Below are 17,934 nucleotides of genomic sequence, written 5' to 3'. Positions count from 1 at the left end.
GACTATTTCTGAATGCTTGAGTTCAGTGCAACTAGATTAATTGAATGAGCTGCAGCGGTGCATCACAGGCTGATTTTGTGCTTCTTGACGAGCTCCTCAGAAGGATCCCAGACTCTGTAGAGCTCCTGCAGGGTCCGGACGTCTTCGCTGGCGTCGTGAGCGCCGTACGGATCCTGCAGAAAGCGCTGGACGAGGAACTGCTGCGAGTATTTGGGCAGCTGGAACATCTCCCGGCTCAGCGGCAGTGTGTCGACGTATCCGGACACCACGCTCTCGAACTCCTCCAGCAGGTCAAACTGGGCCAGCACGCGGGTCAGGACGGGCCAGTCGAAGCACCTGCTGTTGTGTCCCACCAGAAAGGGCCTGTGGAAGGTCTTGAGGAAGCGGATGAAGTCGCTCAGAGCTCGTCTGTGAGAGACGGTCTGTACCGGACGGAGTTTGAAGAGCAGATCGGGGCCGTCTACGGTCAGACTCGTGACTCGAGACGCGCCGTCCGTCATCGAGCAGCGCGGCAGCAGATACTCATTAAACCTCCGGTGCCCGCTGATGGCCGACAGCTGCACAATATCACACGCAGACGTGTCTGAGGAGAAAACAAACATGTTTAGGGGAAGCTTTTAAATGCATGTGTGGTTTATAGTTATTTTGTTTTGTGACTACATTTTTAAAATATCATATTTTTCACTTATAGTTACCAAAATGCTACGTTAAAATATCGTAGGTTTTGTTTTAATTAATTATATAGGCTTATATATATATATATATATATATATAGTATCAAATGCAGTATTTTGGTAACTATAAGTGAAAAGTATTATTTTTAGAAACACAATGCATGCAATTCTACAGTAAAATAGTTAAAAAGTCTTTAACAAAACAAAAAACAAAAAAATTAAAAAACTATATTATAAAAATATTTATTATTTAGTCATTTATCAGACACTTTTATGTAAAGCAATTTACAAATGAGGACAACAGAAGCAATCAATTGTAGTATTAAAACAGATCTAAAACTTTATAAATGCTACCTAAACACATTTTAAAAATAAAGAAATTAAATAAAAATGACAATTTAAAAACTTAACATTTAAATGAAAAAAATAAGCAAAACATAATTCAAAATATTAAAGAAGAAAAGGTATGAGTATAATAATGATTCTAACATAACACTAAGCCAAACACCCCAAAAAAAAAAAAAATATATATATATATATGTACACACACACACACACATATATATATATATATATATACACATTTACAAATTCAATATATATATATATATATATATAATTTCATTTCCATTTAGTTTGTTGAAGTATTAAAATAACTCAAATTAAATAAAGCTAAAACTTAAAAGACCTATACAGACATAATAAATTCAGACATTAACTAAAATTAAAATAGAAAACAAATACAAATCAGGACAGTATAGTTTATCAGTAATCCTAAGAAATAACACACATGCTGCAAACAACAACATGCTTACAGTAAAAAATGGTATTAAAACTGAACCAGAAGTGAAACAAGTACTAGTAGAAAAGAGGAGAATCAAAAGTGAAACTTAATTTAAAACAATGAATGTAATTTTACACTAAAATATTGAAATATTGTAGGTTTATATATATATATATATATATATATATATATATATATATAAACCTGACTTGGTGTGTGTGTGTGTATATATATATATATATATATATATATATATATATATATATATATATATATATATATATATATATATATATATATATTTTTTTTTTTTTTTTATCTAATAAAAAGTTTCCAGAAGAGCTGCAGTAATTTACCCAGTCCGGTGGTCTCCAGGTCAAAAAACACGGGCGTCTCTTGATCATCTCGTCTCATGATGTTACCTGTTCAAACACAAGAAGAAGAAGAAGCACCTGAGCAGAGTTCCCTCTTCCACACCACACCTGTCTGTCAGGTGATCTGACTGCGTGACGCTTTAGAAGCAGGAGTCATGCTCATGCGGCGAAACAACAGGCTTTTGTTTTCATCGTTCAGAGCGAATATAAAGAGCAAACGCGTGAACTCACCGGAAGACTCGCGCGAGCGGGAGCGCGCTTCAGGGGACTTCCAGCGTTCAGATCGGTTTCGTTTCTCCTCTGATGAATCCATCCACTGTCAGCAAATAATAGCTCATGCCCCTTAAAACAATCACCGCGGCAGCGAAACCTTCTCAGATGTTTGTTGTTTAACACTTACAGTCAATTACAGTCACAGTTTCAACGGGTTTGAACCCTCATAACGCATTTAGCCTATGTCTCGCGTTTTAGTGTTAAACAAATCTAAAATTACGAGATTAAACGGTGTAATATTTGAGAATAAAGTCAAAATAATAATAAAGTAAAAAAAAAAATAGAAAAAAGTCAAAATTACGTGAATAAAGTTGAAACTAAATAAATAAAGTCGTAAAGTTTTGAGAATAAATCAAAATTATGAGAATAAAGTCATAATGTTTTGAGAATAAATCGAAATTAAAAGAATAAAGTTGAAATGTTTAGAGAATAAAGTCAAATTATGAGAATAAAGTCATAATGTTTTGAGAATAAATCGAAATTAAAAGAATAAAGTTGAAATGTTTAGAGAATAAAGTCAAATTATGAGAATAAAGTCGTAATGTTTTGAGAATAAATCGAAATTAAAAGAATAAAGTTGAAATGTTTAGAGAATAAAGTCAAATTATGAGAATAAAGTCGTAATGTTTTGAGAATAAATCAAAATTAAAAGAATAAAGTTGAAATGTTTAGAGAATAAAGTCAAATTATGAGAATAAAGTCGTAATGTTTTGAGAATAAATCGAAATTAAAAGAATAAAGTCGAAATGTTTTGAGAATAAAGTCAAATTATGAGAATAAAGTCGTAATGTTTTGAGAATAAATCGAAATTAAAAGAATAAAGTTGAAATGTTTAGAGAATAAAGTCAAAATTATGAGAATAAAGTCGTAATTAATGAGTATTACGTATTACGACTTTATTCTCAAAATATTTCGACTTTATTCTCAAAGTATTTTGACTATTCCCGTAATTTCTTTTTTTATTTTTATTTTTTATTTTATTTTTTACTTTATTCTTGTAATTTCGACTTTATTCTCAAAACATTACGACTTTCTTCTCAATTTCTACAGTTCTCAAAATATTTTGACTTTATTCTCGAAATATTTCAACTTTATTCTCGAAATATTTCAACTTTATTCTCGAAATATTTCAACTTTATTCTCAAAACATTACGACTTCACAAAAATAAAATTGAAATATTTAGAGAATAATTTCAACTTTATTCTCAAAACATTACGACTTCATTATCAATTTATACAGTTCTCAAAATATTTTTACATTATTCTTGAAATTTCAACTTTATTCTCAAAATAGTATGACTTTATTCTCAATTTCAACTTTATTCTCTAAATATTTCAACTTTATTCTCAAAACATTACGACTTTATTCTCAATTTCTACAGTTCTCAAAATATTTTTACTTTGTTCTCAAAATATTTCCACTTTATTTTTGTAATTTCAACTTTATTCTCAAAACATTACGACTTTATTCTCGAAATATTACGACTTGATTCTCAATTTCCACTTTATTCTCAAAACATTACGACTTTATTCTCAATTTCTACAGTTCTCAAAATATCTTTACTTTGTTCTCAAAATATTTCCACTTTATTCTCGAAATATTTCGACTTTATTCTCAAAGTATTTTGACTATTCCCGTAATTTCAACTTTCTCATAATATTTTGACTTTATTCTCATAATTTCGACTTTATTCTCAAAACATCACGACTTTATTCTCAAAATATTTCAACTTTATTCTCATAATTTCGACTTTATTCTCAAAACATCACGACTTTATTCTCAAAATATTTATTATTTACTAGGATTTGCTTATTTTGTTTACTAGGATGAGAGTTGCTGAAATCGCGTTTGGTCTCGTACTGTATCGTGTATCTTGTCAGTGTGTGCACTTGCTTGGCCATTTGTAGTTGATAAACAGGAAAGTGGGTCCAGCTGAATTGAAATGATCATTTGTTAGATTGGTATGATAAAGGTTATTATACCGCGGCAGCGGTCGCGGCAGTCGTCGTGTGAAGCCCTCTTAGTGTGAAGACCAAAGAGTGTAAAATTCTCAAAACATTACGATTTGATTCTCAATTTCCACTTTATTCTCGAATTATTTCAACTTTATTCTCAAAACATTACAACTTTATTCTCAAAACATTTCAACTTTATTCTCAATTTCTACAGTTCTCAAAATATTTTTACTTTATTCTTGAAATATTTTGACTTTATTAAAGTATTTTGACTATTCCCGTAATTTCAACTCTCAAAATATTTACTTTATTCTTGTAATTTCGACTTTATTCTCAAAACATCACGACTTTATTCTCAAAATATTTACTTTATTCTTGTAATTTCGACTTTATTCTCAAAATATTTACTTTATTCTTGTAATTTCGACTTTATTCTCAAAACATTACGACTTTATTCTCGAAATATTTCAACTTTATTCTTGTAATTTCAACTTTATTCTCAAAACATTACAACTTTATTCTCGAAATATTTCAACTTTAATCTCGTCATTTTAGATTTTTTTTATTTTTTAACATGGCACTAAAATGCTGTCACAGATATTTGTGCCTAAACTTTTTTTGTAGATTTTTTAAATCTGTTTTTGAGTAATCTGCTAAATGACAAAAGTAAAAAAGTAAAGAGTGTAAAGACCATCGACTCTACCGTGCGACTCCACCGGGCAGGGACACCGGCAAGGGATAGTAGTAGCTTTTTATTTAATTTTTTCATTGATATGTTTATTATTGAAATGTTGTTGTTATATGCATGTGTCAATTTTATTTAATTTCTTTATTTTCTTAAATATGTGGGTAGATAGTATTTATAGAGTTGTAACTTTTTAGTTTTAGTTACTTTTTCTTATTTGTAAGTCGCTTTGGACAAAAGCGTCTGCTAAATGACAAAAGTAAAAGTAAAGTAAGTAATCATGATTTCTGAATTTAAAAAAAAGAATTAAATTCCATTCATTCCAATACTGTAATTCTCAGTTTATATAGAAAGCATAGGTTTCCCTTTCTCTCCCTTTCTCTCTCTCTCTCTTTCTCTCTCTCTCTCAACAGACTAAGGAAAACAGCAGGTTTATTTCCTTCTTTTTTAATAAGACAATGATTGTTAATTTTTTTTTTTTTTTTTTTACATCCTTACATTTACACATTAAAGAAATATTACACAAATTGCACCGTTTACAACTGCGCTCGCAAGAGCACAAACACAAACTCCGAAAGCACAAATCTGTTTGTAGAGACAGTCAGTCCATCAAAACACACAGAGCAGGATCATTCAACGTAAAATAATCATCATATGCAAGATATTACATTACTCAATTACATCCCTTGTTTTTAAAAACACAACAGTCTTACACCAAAAAACATACTCTACACAAGTGCATGCGCGCGAACACGCTTTATATCGACGCAGGATCACATCTTTGCGTTCTGAAGAGGCGCTTAAAGCTCATTAACATAATGGTCAGTTTGTTTAGTTTTTCTCTTTCAGGACAACTCGCATATTGGAGCAGTTTGAAGAGAATTAAGGTAATGTTAGTTAACCTGTCAACATGTTTATTGCTAGCTACCAATCCGGTTTAACAAGCCCACGTCTTATGACACAGTTAGACATAATTATGATTTTAAAAGTCAAAATGATCATAAGTCGAAATTATGACTTAAAAAGGCATAGTTATAAGTCAAAATTATTACCCTTAAGTGTCAAAATTGACCGTCAATTATGAGATAAAAAAATTATGATATATACTTTGTCTTTATATCTCAATTTTGACTTGTTATAATTCCAATTTAGTATGTCAATGTCAACTTTTAAAGCCATAATGTCTGCTCCGGGTGTATGTTCACTACTGAGTGTACTGAGGATGGGTTAAATACAGAGCACTAATTCTGAGTATGGGTCACCATACTTGGCCACACACCACTTCCCTTTCCCCCTTTCAACTTTTATCTCATGATTATGACTTCATACGATATGTCAAATTAATTTTCAAAGTCATAATTTTGACCTTTTGTCGATTTCAACTTTTAAAATCATAATTATGACTTGGTATGTCATAATTGCGACTAAATAAATTTCGACTTCTATTTTATAATTATGACTTAGTACAGTAACTTGTCATAATTGTCAATTTCAACTTTTCAATTTGACTCACTAAAGCATTTTTATTTATTTAAGTGTCAGAAATGGCCTCCATAACCCAATGAGTTATGAAGGTGCAGTGACATTTACTCTTGGATGGCAAAATTTTGCAGGAGAAATCCAGACATTCAAACAGCAATCCAGTAGGAATGGATAACAGACCTTTTTCACACAAAACGCTGATGAAATTTGTGACCGCACTTTAATAGATGTTAAATATGTTAGGGACCGCATTCGGGGATGCGTTTTTGCACAGAGTATGTTTCCGGCCTCAAACCTGGTCTTAAATACAGTAGCTGTAAAAGAGAAATTTGATAATAGTGTGGCATGCTACAGTGATTACATTCACTTATGCAGGACGCAACAAACAACCGCTTTCTTCTTACCGCCTGTTTTTGAGCATTAGTGGACTTAAAGGTTAGGACAGTACCCAAGTATACTTATCAGAACATAAAAACATAGCTTAATGTCTCGTGATATTGCACCATGGTGATGGTTTCTTGCAGTAGGCTATGACTGATATGACATAGATATAGACATAGATATCTGTAACAGCACATCGAAAAGAGTAAACAGCTTCTGGAGACACATTCCCTGCACATAAACAGCAATGTTGACTGCGTAAACGTACTATATAGTTCATACTAAAGCTTTGAGCTTTTTGCCATTACATGTCCTTGTTTTTCTATGAACTTTACTGCTATATATTTGCATGTTAATCTACTAATGACAGTTTAAAGGGTAAAAATCCACAGCAGAGGATGTTTGTGATAAATTAGCCCTAAATTAAATCTAAGTTTTTAAACAGAAAGGATGTTATGTCCAACTAAACATATGACTCCAGATGGCACAATGGAACATATTCATATACTTGAATTCCACAGTAAAATATCAGCATGTGTAAAACACAATATACTTTAACAGAACACAAAATATATTTTCAAGTCCTGATTTGGTTGCACATAACACTGATGAGTAAAAAAGGATGGCGAGTAAAACTACAGCAAAGGATCACGAGACAAACACACATCTGACTTTTCATCCTTTATCATCCTTTTGCTTTTTCATCTGAATGGAAAACGTGTTCCTGGAACCAAAAAAAGCAAAACCGTGGGTTAAAGCACATGCCCGGGTCAGATTTCACCCCACAATCAAACCGATTTTGCCGATTTCAAACCAAAGATTGTTTGCTTTATGCAAGAAATGTGATGAAATAAGACCTAAATAATGTGCGTTTTTGTCAGACTCGCCCATAAGAAACAACATACAAACACAGACACCAGATTCACATGGATCAACCAGCAGCACAGGGATTTCAGCTATTTACACGATTCGTTCGACCCTTAGCAATAATATCATATTATTTTACATATTTAGCACTTTATCAAAGGTTTTAATCATAGTGTGAAAACAAAATGGTAGCAATACGGCATGCAGTCAGTTGAAGTCTCATTGGCTCAGTTCTGTAAACATGAAAATGAACATTGCGCATTGATTAAAAATCGCTCTTTCCCTGTTCAGCTATTCTTTTTGTGAAAAACAGACCGGTCCAGCAGGTCCGTTACAGTCAGTAGGTCGTTCACCAGCATCATTTTTAGTATCTTCCTTATATTTTCTTCACTGGAAGGGCGAGCAATTGAAGGTTGATTTCCAAGCATCTTCTCTTACACTTCAAATGTCATCCATTGGTGTTTCTGCTTTACCAGCTCCGGCTAATGTTGGACACCATCGTCGTCACACCATAAATTCATTACTCCCATACAGCACCAAAGGCTGTGAAGAACTGAAGTCATGTTCTCTTCTCCGGCCGCCGCTCCCGCCTTCTCCAGGCTCGCGGGGCTTTGGCGGGCAGCTTCGGTTCTCTCTGGGCCGCGGATGGGTTTTCTCGGAGCTGGAGGCACATCGGGTGGTCAGGGAAGCCTGTTCGGAGCCCTCCTGGTCGGGGAGAATGTGCAAGTCCCCGGGAGAGCCGGAGGAAAATAGTGGCCCGGAAGAGGACGAGCGAAAGCGATAGTGAGGCGTGGACGACACGGAGGACAACGAGGCTACGGCCGAGTCCACCGAGTCCAGAGATTCAGGCTGACGGCGTAAACCGCGTCTGCTTTTGGACTCGGACTTCCTCCAGCGTGTCGCCGACGACGCGCCGGGGCTTTTTTCTGCAAAGGAGACATTTGGCACTTCAAATCATGTGCAATATTATTCCAAACCCATGAGACTTTTGGAAACATAAATGTGACCCAAGATCACAAAAGAGTCCATTTTTTTTAAATTGAGATGTATGCATCATCTGAGAGCTGAATAAATAATCTTTCCATTGATGTATGGTTTGTTATGATAGGACAATATTTGTCTGAGATACAACTATTAGAAAATCTGGAATCTGAGGGAGCAAAAAAATCTAAATATTGAGAAAATCTCCTTTAAAGTTGTTCAAATGAAGTTCTTAGCAATGCATATTACTAATCAAAAATTAAGTTATATATTCACGGTAGGAAATTTACTAAATATCTTCATGGAACATGATCTTTACTTAAAATCCTAATGATTTTTGGCATAAAAGAAAAATGTATAATTTTGATCCATACAATGTATTGTTGTCTATTGCTACAAATATACCTGTGTTACTCATGACTGCTTTTGTGCTCCAGAGACACATATGAAGATATTTTTAATGAAACCTAAGAGGCTTCTGTCTCTCCATTGAAAGTCCAGGTAACTAAAACTAAGAGGTCATTAAATGCATCCATATGAATAGAGCGGTTTAATGCAAATCTTGTGAAGAGACAATAGACAAAAACTCCATAAAACCGTTTTGAAAGTTGTGAAAATGACATTATGTAGGACCTTTATACAATGTGTGTCATTGTAAAGACTTTAAGTTTATACCTCATCCTAAATTCAATATGGTGTCTATCTAAATAAGGTCTATAAAGTGATCGAATCTCTTCACATGAGTCGTTTTAAACCACTTTATTCATATGGATTTGTTTTTTACAACACCTTCATGACCTTTTTGGATCTTTAAGTTTTGGTTACCTGAGCTTTCGATGGAGGAACAGAAACCTCTCAGGTTTTGCTAAACATTTCTTAATTTGAAGACTAACCAAAGTCTTATGGGTTTTGGACTGACATGAAGGTGAGTATATGATAATAAAATGTTCTTTTTTGGGAAAACCATCCCTTTAAAACTACTTCTTGCAAACAAATTAGCATCGTTACCCCATTGATCGGACGCGGCGCCTTCCGACTCCATGAGGTTTTCCGAGCTGTCTGCTGTTCCTATAGACGCTTCCGACTCCAGCATCTCGTCATCGGACGCTCTGGGATCCAAAGCCAGCATCTCATAGGTCAGTTCTTCCCTGAAGTGAAGCGATAACGAAAGTAAGACATCTAGACAATAAATGTGACCCAGGACCACAAAACCATTCTTTTTTCTTTTTTGAGATTTATACATCATTTGAAAGCTGAATAAATAAGTTTTCGTTTGTTAGGATCGGATAATATTTGTCAATATTTATACAACTATTAGAAAATCTGGAATCTGAGGGACCAAAAACATCTAAATATTGAGAAAATCACCTTTAAAGTTGTTCAAATGAAGTTCTTAGCAATGCATATTACTAATCAAAAATAAAATTGATATTTATGGCAGGAAATTTACAAAACATCTTCATGGAACATGATCTTTACTTAATATCCTAATGATTTTTGTCATAAAAGATTTTTTTTTTTTGACCCACAATGTATTTTTGGCTATTGCTACAAATATACCTGTGCTACTGACGACTGCTTTTGTGCTCCAGGGTCACAGGTGATAATCATGATACAAAAAGTGTTCACTAACTTCTCTTTCTGCAGGTTTTCTATCTGCTGAGTCAAAACGTTCTCCTCCTGCTGCATGGCTGCTTGCTGCTGCTCACTCAGCCCAGACTCCGCCCCCTCCTCACATGGCTCCTCCCTCTCTGCCGCCCGAGGGCTTAAGGGCGGCGAGGGCGTGTGGCGGCTGCTTTTGCGTAAACGCGCCTTACCCTGGAGAAAATAGCAAGCCGGAGCACAATAAATGAGTATTCAATGAGTAAAAGTGGAGTCATGTTAGACGGTGAATTACTGCAACTCATACACTACGGGTCAAAAGTTTGGAATAATTAAGATTTTTTTAATATTTTTGAAAAAAAGTCTGTTTGTGCTGATCAAGGCTGCATTTAGTTGATTACAATGCAGTAAAAACATTAATATATTATTACAATATTATTCCTGTATTTGTATTCTAATAAATGCAAAGAGAGAGAGAGAGAGACAGACTTTTTCAAAAACACACACAAAAAAAATCTGAATTAATTCCAAACTTTTGACCGGTAGTGTATAGAAAACAGGATATGAAGCTCTAGGGTGGCTGTTTTAAAAAACAAATTAAAATGAAATATCAGTTTTCAGATGTCAAAAGCTTGAGTTTATAATTCGTAGAAACGTGGAAAGCATTGTAGGTACTATTTAAATGTAATGAAATTTATATTTATATGTAATATAAACATTACAATAGACATTACACATAAAACATTATAATAAAAAATTACAGATTAGGTCTAAATTAATCCATTAATGTAACATTGCCAAAAACAGACATTAATTATACAACTTGTATATATATGTGTGTGTGTGTGTGTGTGTGTGTGTGTGTGTTTGTTTTGCTATACTTGTGAGGACCAGATGTCCCCACAAGGATAGTAAAGCCTGAGATTTTTGACTTTGTGAGGACATTTGGCCGGTCCTCACAGGGGAAATAAAATAAAAATACAAAATGAAGTTTATCTTAAAATGTAAAAATGCAATGGTTGGTGTAGGGCATTAGAAAATATTGTTAGGTCAGTATAAAAACAATAGAAGTCTATGAAATTCCTCACAAGTATAGTAAAACTAACTGTGTGTGTGTGTTTTAATTTATAAAAATATAAATATTTACATAAAATGTATAATTATAGCCTAAATTAAGCTATCAATGCAACATTAAATAAACAAAAATGAACACAATTCTAAAATAAAAAAATAAAAAATATAAATCTGTTCATATAAAATATTTATAACCTAAATGAATCAAATATGAATTGTTAAAAAATCATTAACATTTCAGATACAGCATAAATTAAGCTATAAATGTACCATTAAATAAACGAAATTAAGAGAATTCATAAAAACTAAAGCTTTTTTTAATCTAAGCGAAAGGCATTGTAGGTCATTTGGAACGACCATTTACAGTTAAATTAAATTATATTAGAATAAATTATTTTAATCATATATATATATATATATATATATATATATATATATATATATACTTGATTTGTATAATTCCGTTACTGCCTTGTGTTTGCATGTGAATGAATAAAACACAAAGTCTAGCACGACTGCACCTGGAGACAGACAGCACTGCGACGTCCTAAAGACAGACACACACTAACACACACAGTCACTCAGCTTTACCTTTTTCATTGCGTTTGGCTTTGTAATAACGCAGCGAGAAGCAAATGCAGGAGAAATAAAAGAAGAGGGAGTGTTAGTGATCCAGCAGCACGCCGCATGCTCGGTTAACATAAGACAGACGAAACAGGACTCGACATCTGGCCGCTCCTCACAACCAATCACACGACAGCACTTCAGAATTAGCTGGCACGTCCTCAACAGGCTCAATAAACACGTCATCAAACCACGGATGGCTAACGATGCTACACTGACACTGGGACGGACACTCGCCGTGTGGCGTGGATACATACCGGGGTGGCAGTTCTTGTAATGCCAATAAACCTAACCGCAATTAGTACTGGTTTCTGGAAGAGGAGGATGGGGAGAAGAGGACAGGGAAGGAGTGAAGGGAAGAAAACAGGATTAGTGGGATGTCTGTCCGGAAACACAACAGGGACGTGAGGATGTGTGGCACTTTCCATGAATGAGGGACAGAATTAGACCTGAGAAGGTCAAATTTATGTTAGCTATTTTTTTTTATTAATTTTATGTGAACTTTGCAAATTTTTGCATCCATGCATCCCAGAATTTGAGACATGACTGAATATGGTTAAAAACATTGATTTGTCTGATTTGATTCTAGCAATTACATTAAACATAAAAATAAACAAAGTAATTATAAAAAAAATAAAAAAAAATATATATATAATTATATATATATATAAAATTTTAATTTATATAAATATGTATATATAAAAATTATACTTATAGCCTAAAATAAACTATCAGATGTGAATGTTTAAAAAAATAATATAATATAGCATAGAATAAACTATCATTAAATAAACAAAAATAAACAGACAGTCTTTATATAGGATATATTTGTATTTATATAAATTTTACATTTATAGACTAAATTAAGCTATCAAATGTGAATGGTATATCAGCATTATAGATATAGCATAAATTAAGCTATCAGTGTAACATTAAATAAAAATAAATAGATTAAATAATAATAATCAATACACATCAAGTCATCAAATGTGAATGGTTGACAAAATCATGAAGTTAGATAATCTTTTAACTAAAATACTCAACCGTTGTCAATACATGGGATTTGTGCCTCTATATTTCAGGGGACACTTTAGTATGTAGCACATTCATGGAAAGTGTGGCTTCACAATGGGGACGGGGTTTAAATGGGAAGGCCATGAGCGTGGTAGCATCAGGGTGCAGGTCTCGGGTCAGTCTGGGGCTCTGAGGGGGCTCGTATCACTCACCATAGATCTCCGGATGTGTGTCAGTCGACTCTTGGCTTTGTTTTCAGCAAACTCCAGCGTGTCGATGTCCTTCAGACGGGCTTTATATTTCCTCATCTGCTCGCAGATGATCAGCTCCACACACCTGAGAAGAGAAAGTTAAAACACGCATATGGAAAATTATATTGAACATGCTAAATAACCATACGGAAAACTGGCCGGCATTTATTGTTGCATGCTGTTTTACAAAATCATAAAATAGAAGGCAGTATACAATGGAAGCTTATTTCTGCCAAGGAATAGAAATATAAGAAAGTAATTGTGGTAATTGTGACTTTATCTTTTTTCTCACAGTTTATATCTGGCAGTTGAAAGATGTAAACTAATAATTGTGATTTTACATTTTGGAATTCTGACTTTTTTCTGACTGAATTTCTCACAATTTTGACTGTTTTTCTCTGAATTCTGAGTTTACTTCTCACAATTTAGATTTTTTTACTGAGTTTATTTCTAACAATTGTTACTTTTTTCCCCCGCAGAATTATGAGTTTCCATCTCACAAATTTGACCTTTTTTTTTATCAGAATTCTGATTTAGTTTTTTTCTCAGAATTTTTACTTTTTTCTACAGAATTCCAAGTTTACTTCTCACAATTTATTTATTTTTATGCAGAATTACAAATTTCCGTCTCTCAGAATTCTCGGTTTGCATCTCTCAATTCTGATCGAGTTTTTTTCTGAATTTACTGGGGTTTTTTTCTGCCACAGAATAAAAATATAGAGGGCAATTGCTACTTTTTCCTCTCATAATTCTGACTTTTCTTCAAAATTGTGAGGGAAAAAAAAACTGAATTTTGAGATAAAGTTTCAATTACCTTTTTAAAAAAACTATTTTAGTGCATGACTGAAATTAGCTTACGCGGTGGTCTTGCTGATGTCCCGGACGCTCTGTAACGGGTCGGTGGTGTCGGGACAGCGCAGTATGCAGGGTGCAAACACGATGGCCAGTGCGTTTGCAGACATGCGGTTCGTCTCCTCCTGGAATGAGATCCTGAAACAAACCAACATAAACTTGACCATGGTAAAATTACTGCAAGCTTTCTGCTGTTGCTGCAGGCATTGAGTTAAAGCATCCAGGCTATCGTCTCACCGGACCAGGTGGAATATGAGTCTCTCCAGTGTGCTCAGGTGAGTTCGGCTGAGCTGATCGATGACTGAATAAACCCCCTGAACCACCTCACGCTTATCCTGCAGACCTACACCAGCCAAAACAACAAACACTCCATTACATACACGTAAATCAGACCAAATATGAGTATTTTAGTGAGAGAACAGGATTCACAACAATCTTCTTAAAAGGATAGTTGACGGTAGCCATTGACTACCATAATATTTTTTCCATACCATATAAATCAATGGCTACCGTCAAATGATTGGTTACCAACACTCTTCATAATATCTGCTTTTGTGTTTAGCAGAAGAAAGAAACTCATACAGGTTTAGAACAACATGAGGGTGAGTGAATGATGACAAAATGTTCATTTTAAATAACCCAATGAATTCTTACCAATGGGGATTTAAGATAAATTGGAGCTTATCCCAAGTTATTTATGATGATTTTTTAAGATTATTTAAGATTTTCAAGTGTTTTTGGGGACATAAATGTATGAAAATAAGCGTTTTGTAAATCCGTTATATGCTCTTACCCATAGCCCTGAGAAACTCCTCGTAAAGTTCGAAGGTCATGAGGGGGTTGGGAAGGTCACGCAGCCACTGCTTCAGCACACTGGCGATCACATGGATGTTGTAGTCGTCTAAATTCATGCTGTTCGCATCTGCGATGAAGGCAAACATGCAGTGCTGTCAGTGAGAGTTGCTACTTGACTAAATGTAATCATAAACATACATGTAGCTCACCGGTGTCCAGCCCCAGCTTGAGTTCTTTGATTTTATTGGTGGATCCAGACTTCCTGTAGATGCCCTCGGTGTACAGGCCGTGCATCTCTATGTAGTTGATCAGCTTCTCCACCACCAGCGGGACGGCTCTCTCATCGCTCGTTAAACGAGACAACTCTACTCCAAACTGCCGTGAAGACAGCTCGGGGTCAAACTGAGCACACACACATACATAGAGACATACACAAATGAATTACATGAAAAAATGATGACTGTAATGAAGTTTGAAGCACAGATGATTCACATACAACTGGTGACTGCACAGAAAGACCATTAATCACATGAGAGAAAACACCCTATTAGACACCCTAGCAACTGGATAGCAACACCCTAACAACCACTCAGAACACTTAAACAACTGCATACTAACCACCCAGAACACCCTAGCAATGACCGAGAACACTTGAAAAACTCCATAACAGCCATCCAGAACACCCAACAACTGCATAGCAACATCCTAGCAACCACATAGCAACACCCTAGTAGTAACCACCCCAAATACCCTATCAACCGCATTACAACACCCTAGCAATGACCCAGAACACCTGGACAACTGCATACCAACCATACAGAACACCCTTCACAACCGCATAGTAACATCCTAGCAACCACATAGCAACACCCTAGTAGCAACCACCCAGAATACTTTAGTAAATGCACAGCAATGCCCTAGCTACCACCAGAACACCCTAGCAACAACCCAGAACACCTGGACAACTATACAGAACACCATCTAATTGTCTTTATTGTTTTTGTTTTGTTAATTGAGTGTCAAGAAAGGCACCTATAAATAAAATGCATTATTATTATTTTTAACACCCTCGCAACTGCATAGTAACATCCTGGCAACCACATAGAAGCAGCCATTCCAAATACCCCAGCAACCACATAGAAACACCCAAGAAACCACCCAGATTACCCTAGAAACTGCATAGCAACGCCCTAGCAACCTGTCATTCAGTCTATCAATCTATATATCTAATAGACTGTACAGCCTTCAAAACCATCCAACTTAAAGCTTTAAAATGACTTCAAACAGAAAGCCTTCAAACTTCAAGCTTTTAAATCTACTACAGGCTTTCTCAAGCCAACATCAGAGTTTGTCTTGACGAACCTTTTGACTGTAATGAAGGATTGAGGCACAAAGTTTCTGTGATTCAAAGATGAGTCATATGCAACTGATGATCATTTTTCATATGAGAGAGAGAGAAAAGACACAGTAAGGGTATTTTAAGGCGTTCTTACCTTCTTACTGCATGTGGTGGTCATCCTCAGACAGCACTTCCTGTGACACGCATAGCGACAGACTGAAGAAAACCAGAAACAACAAGCACACGGTTAACGGCAGATCTGAGCACCAGCATCACGTTTCCCACTCAATCATGTCCAGATGAAAACAGATGAATTTACAGGAAAACTATCTGATTATGTGCTCTCAAGACTAGCAGACAGACACTTAGTGACTCGGATCAAAATACAGGAAAAAGAATCTGACACAGAAACTCCAGACTATGACTGAACTGAGTCAAAACCAGTATTATTAATATGTTATTAAAGATTTTGTTCATATTTTGAATTGAATTGAACTTTAAAATGAATTCAATTGACAAATATTTTCTGTTTTCATTTTAGTTAGATTTAGTCATGCTTTGTTTTTTTCATTTTTATTCGTTTTTAATATACCGATATATACCGATACATATACCGATACATATACATATATATATATATATATATATATATATATATATATATATATATATATATATATATATATATATATATACCGATACATATATATATATATACACCGATACATATATATATACCGATACATATATACATACATATATATATACATATATATATATATATATATATATATATATATATATATATATACACACACACACACACATTTAGTTATTTTAGTACTTCAACTTTAACTAAACAAAAAAGTAGGCAACCAGCTGAAATAAAATACATTTAAGTTTTATATATTTTATTTAGTTTATTTCATTTCAAGTAAAGAAAATGTTATATTTTTAGTTTTAGTTAATGGTAATAATTCTGGTACAAAAATAAATTAAGCACACTTTAATGTGTTTTGTGAGAATTACAATTCTGCTGTAAATAAGAGAACAAAATGAAAACACTCTTGTTTGAGTTGCATTTTTAACTATTACAACATTAAGAGTTTCCATGCTGAAATATAAAAATGACCGAGCTGAACGCACGTTTGCAGACACACGCTTTGTCCATCATCCAGATGAGAGACGAACAGAACTCGCAGTAGGTCGGGATGCTGTACTGAGTGGATTTAAAGATGTGACCCATGTGTTCTTCCACCTGCAGAGGACAGCAGAGTGCTGAAGATGTTAATAGAGTTACCAAGAATTTATAAAGCCTATTACACAAGAATAATGAGAGTTTAAAACAAGGACTGACGGTGTCTGATTCCTTTTTCCTCCTCTTCTTCCTCTCAGGTTTAGGAGCCTGAAAAGCAAACACAATGTCTCAGAAGAGTTTTGGAGGACGAGGCTTGTTTGTGGACCGAGAGAGAGATGCTTTACCTTACTGATGGTTCCATCCATTGGCTTGTATTCGGTCATGAACTCATCGAGGAAGACTTTGAAGGTGTTGACCCAGACTTTAACCGGCGACTCGCTCCAGTCTCTCTGCTCCAGACGCATGTTCTTCTCTAAGATGTGTTCGAACAGAGCGTAGAGATCTTTATAACGAATGCTCCTGCCATCATCCATCTGAAGGTGAGACACATTCACGGCGAGGTTTTGGATATTGTTTCCTAGGGTTGCTTTGAAAAACTGTAAAATTTTGGATTTGAGAAACTCACGGCCAGAGCAGTAGAGTACGAGTTGAAGATGTTGAGGCGAAACTCTTTCAGGGCCTTCTTGAAAACCACATCCACAGGAGTGTCCTTCTGACTGTCTTCAGGTTCTAGATCGCTGATCTACAAAATGTCAGATAAGAGATGTTTAATATATTGGCTAATATGA

The 17,934-nt window shown here is 34.6% G+C and overlaps 1 protein-coding gene across 7 annotated transcripts in view; it reads right to left on the bottom strand.

The window, feature by feature from the left end:
• The window catches only part of myo9ab (myosin IXAb), a 109,809-nt gene that overhangs the window by 868 nt on the left and 91,007 nt on the right, over positions 1–17,934 (bottom strand). For 4 of the 7 annotated variants that reach the window (XM_079412193.1, XM_079412196.1, XM_079412194.1 and 1 more), the window contains 15 exons: positions 17,772–17,888; positions 17,491–17,679; positions 17,366–17,413; positions 17,155–17,266; positions 16,163–16,224; positions 14,879–15,071; positions 14,668–14,796; positions 14,112–14,217; positions 13,881–14,012; positions 12,984–13,107; positions 12,015–12,068; positions 10,091–10,275; positions 9,466–9,605; positions 1,815–1,880; positions 1–583 (listed from right to left, as the gene is read on the bottom strand). The exon at positions 1–583 is cut by the window's left edge and continues 868 nt beyond it. In XM_079412193.1, the coding sequence (XP_079268319.1) occupies positions 63–583; positions 1,815–1,880; positions 9,466–9,605; positions 10,091–10,275; positions 12,015–12,068; positions 12,984–13,107; positions 13,881–14,012; positions 14,112–14,217; positions 14,668–14,796; positions 14,879–15,071; positions 16,163–16,224; positions 17,155–17,266; positions 17,366–17,413; positions 17,491–17,679; positions 17,772–17,888 (2,178 nt within the window). In that variant the 3' untranslated portion in view covers positions 1–62. Of the gene's footprint in view, positions 584–1,814; positions 1,881–5,234; positions 8,403–9,465; positions 9,606–10,090; positions 10,276–12,014; positions 12,069–12,983; positions 13,108–13,880; positions 14,013–14,111; positions 14,218–14,667; positions 14,797–14,878; positions 15,072–16,162; positions 16,225–17,154; positions 17,267–17,365; positions 17,414–17,490; positions 17,680–17,771; positions 17,889–17,934 lie in introns of those variants that run through there. The other 3 variants (XM_079412197.1, XM_079412198.1, XM_079412199.1) reach the window with 3 other exon arrangements.

Source organism: Barbus barbus (assembly GCF_936440315.1).
Source record: "Barbus barbus genome assembly, chromosome: 48".
NCBI lineage: Eukaryota > Metazoa > Chordata > Actinopteri > Cypriniformes > Cyprinidae > Barbus > Barbus barbus.
The sequence above is the reverse complement of the archived record's forward strand: the minus strand, read 5'-3'. Positions and strand labels throughout refer to the sequence as shown.